The following is a 17,084-nucleotide window of genomic DNA, read 5'->3' as shown; positions in this document are numbered from 1 at the left end:
TTTAGTTTTAGCTATGTTAGGGGGATATCTGTGTGTGCAGGTGACTATTACTGTGCATAATTATTAGGCAACTTAACAAAAAACAAATATATACCCATTTCAATTATTTATTATTACCAGTGAAACCAATATAACATCTCAACATTCACAAATATACATTTCTGACATTCAAAAACAAAACAAAAACAAATCAGTGACCAATATAGCCACCTTTCTTTGCAAGGACACTCAAAAGCCTGCCATCCATGGATTCTGTCAGTGTTTTGATCTGTTCACCATCAACATTGCGTGCAGCAGCAACCACAGCCTCCCAGACACTGTTCAGAGAGGTGTACTGTTTTCCCTCCTTGTAAATCTCACATTTGATGATGGACCACAGGTTCTCAATGGGGTTTAGATCAGGTGAACAAGGAGGCCATGTCATTAGATTTCCTTCTTGTATACCCTTTCTTGCCAGCCACGCTGTGGAGTACTTGGGCGCGTGTGATGGAGCATTGTCCTGCATGAAAATCATGTTTTTCTTGAAGGATGCAGACTTCTTCCTGTACCTCTGCTTGAAGAAGGTGTCTTCCAGGAACTGGCAGTAGGACTGGGAGTTGAGCTTGACTCCATCCTCAACCCGAAAAGGCCCCACAAGCTCATCTTTGATGATACCAGCCCAAACCAGTACTCCACCTCCACCTTGCTGGCGTCTGAGTCGGACTGGAGCTCTCTGCCCTTTACCAATCCAGCCACGGGCCCATCCATCTGGCCCATCAAGACTCACTCTCATTTCATCAGTCCATAAAACCTAAGAAAAATCAGTTTTGAGATATTTCTTGGCCCAGTCTTGACGTTTCAGCTTGTGTGTCTTGTTCAGTGGTGGTCGTCTTTCAGCCTTTCTTACCTTGGCCATGTCTCTGAGTATTGCACACCTTGTGCTTTTGGGCACTCCAGTGACGTTGCAGCTCTGAAATATGGCCAAACTGGTGGCAAGTGGCATCGTGGCAGCTGCACGCTTGACTTTTCTCAGTTCATGGGCAGTTATTTTGCGCCTTGGTTTTTCCACACGCTTCTTGCGACCCTGTTGACTATTTTGAATGAAACGCTTGATTGTTCGATGATCACGCTTCAGAAGCTTTGCAATTTTAAGAGTGCTGCATCCCTCTGCAAGATATCTCACTATTTGTGACTTTTCTGAGCCTGTCAAGTCCTTCTTTTGACCCATTTTGCCAAAGGAAAGGAAGTTGCCTAATAATTATGCACACCTGATATAGGGTGTTGATGTCATTAGACCACACCCCTTCTCATTACAGAGATGCACATCACCTAATATGCTTAATTGGTAGTAGGCTTTCGAGCCTATACAGCTTGGAGTAAGACAACATGCATAAAGAGGATGATGTGGTCAAAATACTAATTTGCCTAATAATTCTGCACTCCCTGTATATACACATATATATATATATATATATATATACATATACATATGTACACATACACACATATATACATATATATTATATATATATATATACACATACATATATACACATACACATACATATATACACACACACATATATATACATATATGCACACATATAAACACACAAATATATATATATATACACACACACACATATATATATATATATATATATATCTCAATGTTGACTAAATTTTCATCGCACTCCCGGAGGTTTTCTGAATACTCTAATTTATTTTTGTTACAGCAAACACCAACATGTTTCGACTTCTAACAAGTCTTGCTCACAGCTAGTGAGTCTTTTCTCTTTTCCTTATATAGTACAGGTCTATAATGTCCATTATGTGGCATTCTAGACCTTGTAGTTACTTTTTACACAAACTGAAAACGAACATTTAAAATAAAACATGAGTGGCAAGATATACTGACTAACACTTACTACAACTCTAATGGTACAATCTCAACACAAAATCATTTTTCCTTACATTGTGAACTACCCATATTCATATTTAAAGTAATATATAGTTGTTCTCTAAATTTAAATATATAATGTTCATTTTAGTTTGAGTTTCAAACCATATTGGCTAAGAGCCATGGTCAACTTATGAACAGTCTTACATCTAGTTATTACAATTCTGCATTGTTTACCATTCCGCATATTTGGGAGTCAGTGTTTGAAAGAAGCAAGTGGTAAATCTCTGAAGACTATCTGTACAGCCCATACACAAGTATTCCAGGGTGTCATCCACATATTGGTGAAATGAGACACTTTTGCTGCAAAAGTTCACCTTGCAGACTAAAATGCAACTTAAAACTAGACTTGTATTATCTTTCTATACAAAAATCATGAACAATCAATAACTACAAGCTGAATCTACTGCATGACAAGCTAATGTTTAATCTAAATACAAACTCCAAATAACTTTATTGACAGAAATGAATTCTAAATATGGCTAAACATCCAGCTGGTGAAAACTGTTGTAAGGTATCAATAGAGCTTTAAGATGAATCAATTATCAATTGTTTGCACATTATTTGAGAAATCCAAAGTCATTTTATACATATATGTTCAACAGTTATGGGTGCTTGTCCTTAGATATGTTAAAACACACTTAGGCTCACCTGCTCTCAAAGGCTTGTAAAGTTCATTGGATGGTGTCCTTTGCCAGCGTTCTGTGAATTTTTTCCTTAAATCATTGTCTGTAGTTTCTTCTTCATCCAACATCTTCAGTGACTATTGTTTTAAAAACAAGTACAATATTATTTTAATAACTCTATTTAAGAAGCAAGTATAACACTAAATTCCATAAATATGTGTACCCTTGCAAAATGTATTATCATAAGTAAGGAAGAAACAAGAGAGGCAGAAATGCTGCTTAAATGTCTAGCAAACAGCTAAAGAATCAACAACCTCAAGAAAGAAATTTGGGCAAAAGGAAAAAATTTGCAAGCCTGCGCTGTCCATTTCACAAGCTCCGGCTGTGGACAACTTTGGGAGACTGAGAAATCTATTGGAATTGAGTCTTAGAAAGAAACTGCAGGAAACACCCAAACACTGAGAAGCAGAAGTTTGCCATTTACTTTCAAAGTATCTTGTTTCTTGTAACAACTCAAGCTTCACATGGAGAAACAGAGATAATGGTGGGTATAGTTGGTGAGTGTTTGTTTTATGTTCAATTGCCATTAAATGTCATGGTTGGCTGTACTATACATTGTTCAAATCTACATTTTTGAAGTGTGTTAGCTAGGCAAATGTTAAGGCATTCGGTAGGCATGTTGCTTTGAGAGCTAATGTTAATTCCTAGGCTTTAGTATGCCGGTGGACGTACTGGACGATAAGATGGAATAGGAGGCCCTGTCTAGAGCACTTACGGACTATGTGGATATCAACTGGTGCACTACATCCCACAGACCCATAGAGTGGGAGTCACTTAAAGCGGTGTTACAAGGTGTAGGTATGGGCTTCACATGTGGGGTGAGTCATCAACTCAGGGTGGAGCTTCCACAATCGGAAGCTGAACTGCCAAGTCTGAAAACTGTGGCCTCTATGGGGGCTGATGTTCCAGCCAGGGAACTAACCCTCAGGAAGCAGATGGCCAAAATGTGGGACCACCTGGAGAAATATACACTATGACGATATAGGCAGAGACTGCACAGGGAAGGCGACAAACCTGGGAGGGTATTAGCCTGGATGCTATATAGAGAAAAAGACCCTCCGCCTGTGATGCACTTAATGACTCCGGAAGGTCAAAAGGTCCCATCCAGAGCAGACATATTACAACACATTTTCCAGACGCACCTGCAGCGGGGATTTACAGCAGACCCGGGTGTTGACCTGCAGTGTTTCACTCCCTTCTTGAATGAGCTGAGACTCCCATGGTTGGGGGTGGAGGTAGTGGAAGCCCTTCAATCTCCTTTAGAGCTGGAGGAGATTAGGGAAACGGTCCAAGCACTTTCTAGTCTGAAGGCTCCCAATAGCGACAGGTTCCCCCAGAACTTCATCAAACTTTCCCCCAAGACACTGACTAACAGACTACTGAAGATTTATTTAGAAGCTAGGGATACCGGCATCCTGCCTCCGACAATAGGAGGGGGAGATATGTTTGTTACTAAAGCCTGGAGGGGAGAAATCTGACTCGTCAGCTATACAGGCTCCTAGTAATAATTAATACGGATCAAAAAATCCTTTGTAAAGTGCTTGCCACACAGCTTGCCATATGGCCAGTCTGATCCACTAAGACCAATGTGGATTCATACCTGGATGCAACATGGGAATGAACTTGCAGAGACTGGCTCATATTTTACTTGAGGTACTGCACCGGGATGCAGAAATGGCGCTCATGGCCACTGACATAGAAAAAGCTTTTGACACAGTGGACTGGGGATACCTTCTGGAAGTTCTCCGTGCCATGGGTTATGGGCCAAATTACCGCAATTGGGTGTGCCTATTGTACACTGAACCTTGTGTCGGAGTGCAAGTGGGTCGCTGCCGCTCAGATGCTTGGACAATAGGGCGTGGGACGCGACAGGGTCACACGCCATCACCGATCCTATTTGCACTTGTAATGGAGCCATTGCTATCTGGGTATGTCGGGAATTGCAAGAGTTGGGTATTCAGTTGGGTTATGTATGGCACGTTATCTCATTATATGCCGATGACATGTTTTACCTCACATCCCCTGGGGTTGCAGTTTCACTGTTCCCGCGTGTTTCTCTGGCCGTGACTCCCTCTGAACGATTACCTAATTTAGGCCTCCATTGGGAGGCATCTCACTTTCGATACCAGGAGATTAACGTTGCACACACTCAGAAGCTTCAGCTCAATCTTATAATGGTAGGATTGTAGAGGGACTGAAGTCCTGTGTCATTCTGGAACACACTGCCCCTTTCCTTGATGGACAGAGCGGCCATCGCTAAGATGGTTCTCCTTCCGAGACATTTATACACACTGCAAAACCCGCTATGCCTACTACCGGCACAAATATTTAGGCAGTTGAATGCCAGATTAATTTCCCTTCCTTGGGTGGGCAAATGCAGCAGAGTGGCCTTGTCAGGCCAATACTGAAAACGGATGAGAACATAGCAGCGACATTAGATGAATATCCTAGATTCACTTTTAGAAGAAGTAGATCATTAAAAGACACATTAAGTCAATGTTGAGTGCCAAAGATGGAAAATAATAAACCTATAAATATTTTTTTTTCATTTGTGGAAAATATAAAGCCTGTAAATATAGTGAGAACTGTAAAGAAATAAAATTCCCAGGAGTTAGAAGATCCTGTAATATCAGAAAACATGTAACTTGTAATTCGGATTATTGTATATATGCCTTGAAATGTTCCTGTAATAAGTTTTATATAGGAAGTACCATTCTTATGGCGAAAAAAAGAGTATTGGAACATTGGAGACCGATTAAAAATGAAGAGAAGTCATATACAGTAGCAAGATATTTTAAAGAACATCATGAGAAGAATATTAATAAACTAAAATTTGTGGTTCTAGAGCGGGTCACATTGAATCTAAGAGAAGGAAATAGAACACTGGAACTGAGGAAATTAGAATCCTGTTTAATTATTTGTCTTAATACTATGGAGCCAGAAGGATTAAATAAGGATGAGGAATTAGCCGTTCATCTGGTGAATTAACTGGTAATTTCCTATGATAGGAAATTATGAGGAATTGAAAGCTGCTTTTATGGAATGCACATGGTACATTTATAATAATGGTGTCCATATTATGTTCTAATGGATTTCTTGAATATATGTTTTCTAATAAGGGTTTGTTTTTTTGTTTTATAGATGGACAGGATGTGACGGTCCCTGATAGGCAAAGGAGCTATTATATTGCATATAGACTTTAGTACGAAAGGAAAAAAGATCCTTTGTATGTTGAAAGGTTGGACAGTGAATGCTATTTATATTATTTATATATGCTGTAAGAAAATAAAAATGAATATATGTGATATTGTCCGCGAAGGAAATAACATGGGTTACCAGGGTATAAGAATATAAGAATTTGGATAATGGAAGTTTGCAAAACCTACTTGGGGAAAAAATAATAATAATATAATAGAAAGGACAAAAATATATATTGTTATAAAAAAAACATTCATGGTTGATGAATTTGATACAACTCAAGAAAACTGTTGTAATTTATGCTATACAAGTTAATATATAATTGATCATATATAATTTTTATTGTATGATATGGCTGACGTTTTGGTGAAAATGTGGTAAAATGTGAAATAGATACAAAAAATGCAGATCATATGAGAAATAATGAACTATCAGTAAACATAATAAGAACCAAAAAAAAGCTGATGTGCCAATAGAAACATGTTTAAAGATGGCCGCACTAGTAGGAATGAAATGAGGAATGTTTAACGGCCGTTGTTTATATTGTTTATAGTGTTTATGTTAATAAATAGAAATGAAAATATGGACAAGGTAATGCCTGTAGACAAGGGAAGATTGATTTCCAAAACGTGTTGGGTTAGCGTTTTTCTTTTGCCAATAAAGGTTTAATGGATTAAGACATCGTGTGACTAAGGTGTTTCCTTTTGTCAGTATTGTTTCCTTGGGGGCCATAGTGGCCTCCAGAGAAACCATACAACTATTATACCATACAACCGTTTTCCAAGGAGGCCCCCGCCACACCCCCCCCTCCCCAAGTGAAATCCCTGGTGTATAGTGGGGTTTGCTGGCCGATCGAGGGACAGGAAACCGGTTCAGAAAGGCCTCGATTGAAAGGGTAGAATCTCCTCTTTCAAACAAGACCTTCCCGAACGTCGGGGAGGCCGTTTTGACCTGTTTTTCCCACTGGAGAAGGAAGTGGCTACAGGGCAGCTTCCTGCTCCAGTGGAGAAAACCGTGATGTCAGCGTGCCTTGCGTCATACTAACGTCACAAAGGGGCGGGTGGGGGGGTAGACACAGAAGAATTCCGTCTCCCAGGTTTCTTTTATTTAATTTTTTTAAATAAAAAAAACAAAAATCAGTGGCCGACCCCAGCACTGAAGTGGCTAACACCGCATATGACCTGTGGAAGCATGTTTGGTGTGTAGAATCTGGCCACCATAGCGTAACCCTACCATCCATTTTATAACGTGAACTCCTTGCAACGAGGGCCTTTGCCGGAGGGGTTCATTAATACCATGTGACCCAAAAGCGCACCACAAACAAAAAAAAAAGAAATAAACAAAATACTTGTGCCCCGGGCCGTCAAATGAAGCCATCAACATAACTGACACAATCATACACCTGACCACCGTGGCCCAAATAATCTGCATAAATGATACTCTTGTATGATATGTTTCCTGAAACCCAATTTTCATAGATTGTTAATACACTATATAGTTTTATCAGTAAAGCTGCAAGTTAGTCGTGAGGTTTTTGGACATTTCTTGGAAAGTTTCTGTGTGTAGATGACAATATGTTACCACACCATGGTTTAGTAATATATTTATTAAAATTGAGTTTTTAAACAAATTGAGAAATACTCCTGCCCTGATGGAAATGTTGTTAGTAAACTAAAAGAAGTCCTAGGTTATGTGGGCTAGACCTTATGGGTATGTGGGCTAGATTCTTGTGATTCATGCAGCAAACTTTAGTCTACTTAATCAAACAAAAGAGGTTTCTTTGCACTGCAGAAATGCCGAGCTCACATATTTTAAGGTGTAATCATATGTGTGAATTAAGAAAAAAGGCGACTCTGTAAACTATTTGCCTAGGACCACACAACTTGAGACCCATTTACGGGTCAAGTACATTATAGTTAGGTCGAGTAGATTATTTAAGTTACTCGACCTGCAGTCCTGTAACAAATTTTAATGATTTTTCAAGCCCTGGTTAGTATTTTTATTTTTCACCATACACAACATGATTTAAAGCTTTCTATGGCAAAAACGTACGCCCTGGGTTAGCTTAATTTTTTTTAAAACACATTGATTTTCCCTCACATAATATTTAGAAAACTATAATCTTTGATAACTTCCTATTTAACCTAATTAAGGGGGGAACTTTGGTTGAGGGGCGTGGCCAAGATGAGGACCGATGCAGATGCCAACTAGCGAGCTCCGCTCCCGGACTGCTCTGGAGAATGTGAAGATGTCAGGACGAACCGGTGATACCGGGGGAGGCACCACTTGGATGGGTTTTGCCCGCTGCATATGTCGGCGCGAGAGCCATATAGTTAGGAGCACCGGCAGGGCAGAGGAGGAGGGGCCCGGCGGAGACCAACGTGGAAGTTGCACAGGCAGCTGGAGATCGGAATGCGGGGGCCTCGCGGACTTGTATGCGTCATCATGAGGGGAGCAGAGCACGACCGCAGGCCCCCCGATGCCAAGGGAGCTGGTGAGGGAGGCGAGCTTTTTTACCAGCAAGGGAGGCAACACATCGCAGGAAGAATGTACACAGGCTAGAGGCCGACCGGTGTTCAATAAAAACTGAACTCTGGTGTGAACACCCCAGAAGTACAGGGCCCCCTCTTGGGTAGGGGTTCCTGGGGAACTAACGTGTGGCTTTTTGCAGGTGCCTGAAAGAGCACTATACAGTGGACACATGTTGATTGGTCACCAGGGGAACAAGAGAGCGCAGGGGGGCCTAGCTGGCCACCCCAACTGGCGAGTAGGTACTCAGCTTGAAGGCACGCTGGTTGAACCAATTGTTACATAGAACGGGACCAAGTGCGAATCCTAGAGCCTGCACTCCAGTGTCGGCTACCATGGTGCTACATTGCCCAAAAGTGCATGTGTACTACAAGCGGTGCGTTAGACAGATGGTGGACTGCGTTGAGGAGAGCCACAGACAGACTGAAAAACGCGAGGAGCAGGGCAGAGTCCCTTACAGTCATTGTTAAACGAAAGGCGACGCGGCCACCACTGCCAACAGAAGGGGAAGTGCCACTTCCAACTTCTATTGCGAGTAACAATGCTGTGACCATCCAACAAATGAATGAGACCTTCCGGGTCCACTCCACCTAATTTGATAAGCTCCTACAGGCCGTTCTGGACACCAGGGTAACCTTGGAGCGTAAGATTGATTCGGTGGCGAGGGGGGTAAATATACATAGGATGGACCATTGCAAATTAGCGGACAGGGTGTCCGACAACAAAACCACACTCACAACGGTACGATACAAAATTAAAGATCTACAGAACCAGTTGCAGCAGCTGGAGACAGAAGTATCATCACTGAAACACAGAGCAGAGGATGTGGAGGGTCGGTTGCGGAGAAACAATGTTTGTTTTCTGGGGTTCCCGGAACATGTGGAGATGCCCAACGCCAAGGCATTTCTAGAACAATGGTTGAAGACCACGGTGTGAGCAAATAATTTTTCACCCTTTTTCACAGTCAAACTTGCTCACCGGATCCCGGGCAGGCCGCAGCGGCACTTCATAGCACGGCTCCTTAATTTCTGCAACCGTGACTTGACCCTCCAGAGTTACAGATCTCAGGGCCTTTGGCAGTTGGACAACAATAATATCACATCTTATCCCAACTACACCATGGAGGTGCAACGCAAGCGCATGTCATTCGCGAAGGTTAAACAACTTCTTTGTGAGTGCAATATCACCTACTCATTGTTGTTCCCAGCACAACTTCGGGTGGTAGATGGGGGGAAAACTCACATCTTCTCATCTCCGGAAGATTCATGGACATGGTTACATGCCAAGGGCCTGGTTAAACCAAAATGTGATGAACCTTCAACGGGAGAATGGATCACACCCCCAGTCTCGGCGCAAGAAGAAATCTGGTAACACATCACGCAGATCCAGGGCACAGGCAGTCGAGGGCCAAGCGCAGGCCTTGATAGAAGCTACCCATCTCGTACCAAATCAGTACACCACCCTTCATGAAGACAAAGCCATGGACTTGTCGCAGGGCCGATCAAGCGACTCCAAGACCCCTTCTACACTTGGCCCAGAACTGACTCCACGCATAGCAGACTTACTCTAAGCTCGCACAATATCTGTGGCTCTTGGTGCATCACCCTGGATCCAGGGACTAGACCAAATAATTTGTGGCAGCGCAGGGAGTGAGGAGACTGGTCTTGCACTCAGCGATAGGTTCGGCGAGGCCCTGCATCTCATCCCGCTGACTCTACTTGTAGGCCTGTTCAGTGCCCCCGTCCCCGGGGCCTGATACCATGGACGCCGGCACAATGTGGCTATGTGAACAGGGGAGACCGGGTGAGAAGTTATTCTAAGTGAGCCGAAACCCACGCAACCTCAGCTCCTTTTACCCACGCCCCCGCACGTCACATGGGTTCCCAAATGGTCACTGTTGGAAACATTGTTATTAGTGGCAACCGTTGTGCCTACATGTTACATGGCGGGCATAGCCCAGTAAGTTTGCACTCTGTTCATTGTTGTGATTCTATTACATGTTCTTCGACACGGACCATGCTGAAACAGGTTTTTGGGGGGGGGGGAGGTGGGGGGAGGGGGTGTACACGGGAGGTGGGAATCCAATTGCAAAACCGACTCCCATAGTGACTGCGATCAAGTGTAACACACCAATAGATCATATACTGATTCACAATCTCACAACTACATGAGAACTGAGAGCTACAACGTATTAACATGGAACGTGAGAGACATGGCCAATTCCACTAAACACCGCAAGTTATATGCATACCTAAAACGTCATAGAACACACATAGCAATATTACAGGAAACACACCTCACAGCTGAAGAACTGCACACCCTGAAAACCAAATGGCAGGGACTAATATATGGTATAACGACATTAGCATTCGCCAAAGGGGTGTTTTAGTATGGGTGGCTCCCGAGGTTCCATACGAGGTGGATGTCGACGGTCGATATATATTATTGGAGGGTTCACTAGATGGCAAGCCCCTACCTATAGCAGGGGGATATATGCTCCCAACTCGAATCAGGGAGACTTACTAATGTCGATTACATCTACACTCTTTCGGGGTCCCACAGCCAACATTATATGGGGAGGTGACCTAAACTGTGTGCCAAATATAGATATGGATCGGTCCCATCCACCACTAGAAGGCGCTCCCAGTAGAAAAATGTCACGTGAACTGGGGATGTGGATGTCCGAGAGGGGACTCTGATGTATGCGCCTTCTCCACCCCCAGATAAAGAATACTCCTTCTATTCCCCAGTTCATAGATTGCACACCCGCATAGATTTTCTGCTCAGCTCTGCTGGACTGGCTTGCGATACCATCAAGGCATTTTATTTGACTAAGACATTGTCAGACCATTGCCCACTGATGGCCTCCATACAGTGGAGAAGAATGCGCACTTGCATAACTACATGGCGCTTGCAGCAGACATGCTGTCGGACCCTCCGTTTCCCAGGAGGTGGACGAGGGAATCTCTAAATATTTTGAATTAAATGGAGGGGCGGCCATGTCGAGTGCAGTAGAGTGCGACGCCAACAAGGGAGTGGTGAAAGGCCACAGTCTGCAGCGGGAGGTGTGCAGAGAATACTGGCCCGCAAATTAACACTATTAGAAACAGACCTACGCAATGTGGAATGCACAGCAGCGCAGGGCATGCTTGGCCCTGATGCTCTTCATGAACCACATGCACGACAGAGAGGTGGACAGGCGCATGCAAAATTATGATTACCGACATTACATAGATGGACACACTCAGAAGGCGATCGCTCCAGCACGTTATTAGCATGGTTAATTCGAGGTACTCCCATAGGTGCCATAAGCCTTGACTCCTGGATCGTGGTTAACACGCAGCCAAACATAAATGATGCCTTTAACCATTACTACAGCAGAATATATGCGGCAAGACCCGACCCTTAAGCTGCATGGGTAGCAGACTTTTTCCACTCATTTCCCCTCGCCCATCTCTCCCCACTACAACAGATGGAGTTAGAGAAACCCATAGAGGTTGAAGAGATCCAAATCGGCATTGCGACAATTAGCTCGCAACAAGGCTCCAGGTAATGATGGGTTATTACAATACCTTCATTGTGCAGTTACTCAAACCATATCTAGAGATGTTAAATCAAGTGCAAACAAAAGGGCAGCTACCAGATTCACAGCGCAAAGACCTAAAAGTAGTGTTACCCAAACCATGCCGTGACCCCCTAGATGTGCTGTCATATAGGCCCTTAGTGCTGCTAAAACTGGACTGTAAGCGTTTGGGCAAGATACTTGCGAATCAACTGCACCCACTGATGCAGCACTTAGTGCACAATGACCAATCAGGGTTTATTCCCGGGCGAAACCCCTTGCTAAATATTAGACGCCTTCTGTGGCTAATGTCAGACACTCCATAGTCGGAACACAACAGGGTTGCGGTATCCCTAGACATTGAGAAGGCTTTCGATACTTTTGGATGGACTTTTTAGGGTCGAGCCTCCGTCGCATGCGAGACGCTGTAGTAGTTAGCAAAGGGCTCGGAGCCCCATCCATGTCACGTCAGTGTCTTTCATTGGTTCGTGGGCTTGCCTGTTAAAATCTGCTTGCTTTCATTAGTGGAAGGCATGCATATGTCATGCCTTTTCCGGTCATTAGTCCTCCTCAAGCGCAGCGACCAAGTACTGAAAACATGCGAGGCTCGCTGTTCTCCGTCCAGTTTGTGGACTACTTTTTATATTTTTTCGCAGTGTGATCTCGCTTGGCAGAAGTCTAGCGCTTTCCATGACATCGACCCTGTTACATAGTTAATTGCACTTTTGCCGGTTACGTAGATAATCGCACTTTTGCCGATAGGTTTCACTAGGAGTGAACTGTAGCAGAGCGATCGCGCTCTTTTTTTCCATTTAATGTGGCAAGAAAAGTCTGGTTGGGAGTTTACAACTGCTTATAGCTCTAACTTGGAGAAACGCGAGACTCGTTGCATTGCAAATGCTTGTTTAAGAGAAACTCTGTGGAACATTGAGCCCTTGGCAACTCAGCTCAGACAACGTGCACAACAGTGGGGCAATACCTGATGGTGGCAGACAACAGATCATATCTCTCTACACGCTTGATGTGCTGATATGTTTACATAAATGCACGTCATTGCTACTGGACCTATTGCAGCTACTGGATCTCTTCGGGGATCTATCTGGCTTGCATGTGAACTGGTCGAAATCTTGTCTATTCCAATTGACCCCGCTTCCAGAGGTTTTAAGATCGACTTTCACAACACAGATTGCCATGGCGCTATTCCACATCTAAATATCTAGGTATTCAAATATACAACAATACAGCAGATCTAATAGAGGGAAATTTTGGACGCGTGGTCTGATCGATTAGGGGCTCCCTAACATTCTGAGGCTCGCTATTGCTTTTGGGGCGAGTAGCGATTGCGAAAATGATAATACTTCCACGAATATTACACTACTTCACAGCACTCCCAGTAGTTCTCCCTCGCTCGCTTTTTAAAACGCTGAATAGCTTGCTGATAGGATTAATATGGGGAAGCGGCCGCCGGCGTGTATCACTCACTGAAACATATTTACTGCTTGTCTGGGGGGTCCGGGTATGCCGAATTATGAGCTGTACTAAGCGCCAGTGCAACTTCACTGGCCATTGAAATGGATACAGAACCTCTCCAATACAGAGTCAACGCTGGTGCACAACAGCCTGGGACATACAAACGTATTGTTGTGGCTGCAGGACCACACTAGCCCTCCACGGCATGGTAGTACTCTGATGGTCGTGGCTCGTAAGTGCTGGCATCGTTACTTACTTGGTGGGGGTTCGATCCCACCCTATCCACCCAGGATTCCACTACTGGCCGTCCAAGAAGTGTGGAAATTTAACAGCTTCACAACACCCTTGAACTATGGCCAGAACTGGGAATACAAACAATAGGGGATCTAAATAAGGAGGGTCACATTACGTCATACACTGAACTCGTACACGCGCAGGATGTAGGCCCAGGACAGTTCATACCTACTGTGCATTGAAACAACTTATATGAAAAGTCTGGCTAAACAGAGACATTGAACCCATAACCTCACCGCTATTACATAATCTACTAATGAGCCTGGGATCATACCACACTATATCCCAGTTTTACAGTATCCTACATGGGAACTCTGATGATGCTCAAATCAGAGCAAAGGCAAGATGGGACGAGGTTCTCCCAGCCCCGCTGCCACAATCGGTGTGGACTACAGCGCTCAGCATGATAAAAGAAGTATTGCGTAATCCAAGATTTCGCTATATTCAGTTTAACTATTTACATCAAACGTATTTATCCCCACACCGGCTCCAGCGCATGTTCCCCCATACTAGCCACGAATGCCCGCGATGTGGAGAACCGGATGCTACCTTTTACCACATGACATGGACCTGTCCACCAGTCCAACAGTCCTGGCATGAAATAACTTCCACAACAGCAGAACTGGTTGGTCACTCATTATCCCCCCCACAGCTGAACTGGGGTCCGCGTGAGGTCCAAGAAAGGAAAACAAGTACACAGTTGCACAGATATGGCATTTGTGCTATTTAAACGCCTTCTGGCAATGCAATGGAAAGCAAGGAATGCACCAGACACACGCCATTGGTTAGTTGACCTGTTGAAATGGTCAAGGGCGGAAGCACAAGTTCTTCCCTCACTCCAGGACCAGGGGTGACAATAAAGGGGCCAGGACTATGGGATGACTTTTTAACTTTAATTGAGGCCAAGAATGACACCCGCCCGTCCTGAACTCATAAGAGGTAGTAACAGGCACGGAGGGCTTACACCTGGATGACAACGTCAAGATGGCATCTAGGTAAGGGGGGGAACGAGCTGTTATCAGATAATGAAGCAATACACTATAAGCCATAGACCTCACAGATATAAATCCCTGCGTTAGCGTAGGACAACACAGTCCCTACTCAGGATCCTGGTAGGAGGCCTGCAGCAAAGGGCCTGTATGGACAAATTGCAATCGTCACATTACACACAACTACTGCCACTCACAGCTGATTAAGCGATTATTATGCACCTACAGACACGACTGGCATATGGAATACTCAGGTATTAAGAGAGTCTTGCTGTTGTAACATGTGCTGAGGTGATACCCCGGGCTGACTGCCTCCTACTGTAACTTGACTGTGCTTGTGGTGGGTCTACATTGCATGGTAATAATTATAATAAGATGTGATATCACCCCTTCCGCCCCTTCCGCCAGAGACCCGTCCCTCCTTCCTATTGTACGTTGATCTAGTTATTATGAAATGAATGCAGTGGGCTGGTCGGCTGTCGATTGTACAAGTTGTTGTATCTCACATAATAAAGAGATTTTAAAAAAGAAAAGGGGGGGGGGGGCAGACTCTGGTCTTACCTTGCCCCAAAAACAGTGTATTCATAACCTGAGCCTGTACGCTTCTGACTCCAAGAACGGCTCTCCCACTATCTAATATTACCCAGTATTCATGGGGAATCGGCTTTAACCAGTATCCTGTCAGAATCATCTTTGAATCAGTTAATTTGCTGGAAAGCAAAGTCAGGAACAGACTAACTTCTGGCATGATCATCTCATAGAAAGCTGTAGAAGATGAAGTAAATATGAACAGGGGGTAGTATCTTTTCACCTATAGTCAAATTAATGGTTTAATATTCAATCTATAGATACAGGATAGAGAAAATACAGGGGAAATGGTCAAGCATCTTCACAAGAATTGCATATTGTAGCAGGTATAAGGTACAGGGACTATTTTCTATGCCCTCTCAAAAGTACCACCAGTTCATGGCAAGAGCAATTTTTTTTAAGTGGTTAAAAAAAACCTCACATACAATTGTACAATATGGAAAGAAGACTCACAACACAACACAATACAATAGCCCTACCTAGCGCAGACTTAAAAAAAAAAAAAAAAAAATTTAATTTTTTTGCCTAGTGGTCACTCTATTTTACCCCTGCCTGGCTATATAAATGTAACCCTAATATTTCTGAAGACTGCCAAAAATGATCCTAATCTGCGAATTAGATATATATGATTTGGACATGTCCACATACTAAATGGAATTTGGTACTAAGGTTTGCAGTCAGGTAAAGCATTATCTATAAATGCAGATAAATCCAGACCCAATTTCTACCCTGCTAGGGTCTACTGGAAACCTGGGAGTCAAACGTATACCAATAAAACAGTGGTGGTGGTATATTGCAATTTCCATAGCAAGATCAGTAATTACTATCCATTGACAGTCAAATGCCCCAGTACCCTTATTTGCAAGGCAAGACAAATTCCCAAAAGTACATAAACAGAGGGAAAAGTTACAACAAAACAACAAACAGTGCATTTAACATGTACTAAGAGGGATATATTGAAAATAGTTGACCTGAGTAAATTAAACAATTTTCTCTTTTCTTTGGTTCAGCATGTGAAGTGACCATGACATAGTGTGGATATGTGAATTTCGGGGATAATTGATGTTGCAATGATATATTTATATTAAGCATTGATTTTATGTACCCTAAGAAAATTAAAAAATCTTGAAGAAACACATTGGAGTGGGAATGTAAAGCATATTCAAGATCATATTCAAAATCAGTTCCATCACCAAGACTGGGTTTACACTTGGGTTGGTAAGCATTGACTTAAAGGAAGCATGTTCAATGTTAAGTTGGTATTGATGCTCAAGAGAATTTGTTAAATATCTAGAAATTGGAGACAGCAGCATACTAGAAACATACTAGAAGTAGCCTGGAAAGAGTAAACTGATAAGTTGGCCAGCATAATCATAAGAAAGATTCTGTATGGCATGGTCAACAAGAATAACAATCATGCCGTAGCAATTAGTTTATGCCTAGATCCTTCCCTAAATTAAACCTTAGTGTATGATCATAGGTCACCAGGTTGGTGTAACTAGACAATGCATTATTTTTACAGCTTCATTGCATAGTGTAGGAAGTTGGCTCAGTATATACTATCTCAAAAAGAGAGATAGTGTGCACAGAGTCCAAGGGTTCCCCTTGGAGGTTGATAGTGGCAAAATTAGATAATACTAATGCTCTATTTTGTGGTAGTGTGGTCAAGCAGTAGGCTTATCAGAAGGCAGTGTTAAGCATTTGTTGTACACACAGTCAATAAATGAGAACACACACTCAAAGACTTAACTTCAGGCCAATATGTTTTTATATAGAAAAATATTATTTTTTTATTTTATTTTATAATCACAAGATTCAAATTTTAGGTA

General features: G+C 43.0%; 1 protein-coding gene across 2 annotated transcripts in view; it reads right to left on the bottom strand.

The window, feature by feature from the left end:
- The window catches only part of PDCD6IP (programmed cell death 6 interacting protein), a 322,785-nt gene that overhangs the window by 207,885 nt on the left and 97,816 nt on the right, over window positions 1-17,084 (bottom strand). For both annotated transcript variants that reach the window (XM_069214865.1, XM_069214874.1), the window contains exon 11: window positions 2,591-2,702. In XM_069214865.1, coding sequence (XP_069070966.1) covers window positions 2,591-2,702 — 112 coding nt within the window. The remainder of the gene's footprint in view (window positions 1-2,590; window positions 2,703-17,084) is intronic.

This window comes from Pleurodeles waltl, chromosome 2_1, assembly GCF_031143425.1.
Source record: "Pleurodeles waltl isolate 20211129_DDA chromosome 2_1, aPleWal1.hap1.20221129, whole genome shotgun sequence".
NCBI classification, from domain to species: Eukaryota; Metazoa; Chordata; class Amphibia; order Caudata; family Salamandridae; genus Pleurodeles; species Pleurodeles waltl.
The sequence above is the reverse complement of the archived record's forward strand: the minus strand, read 5'-3'. Positions and strand labels throughout refer to the sequence as shown.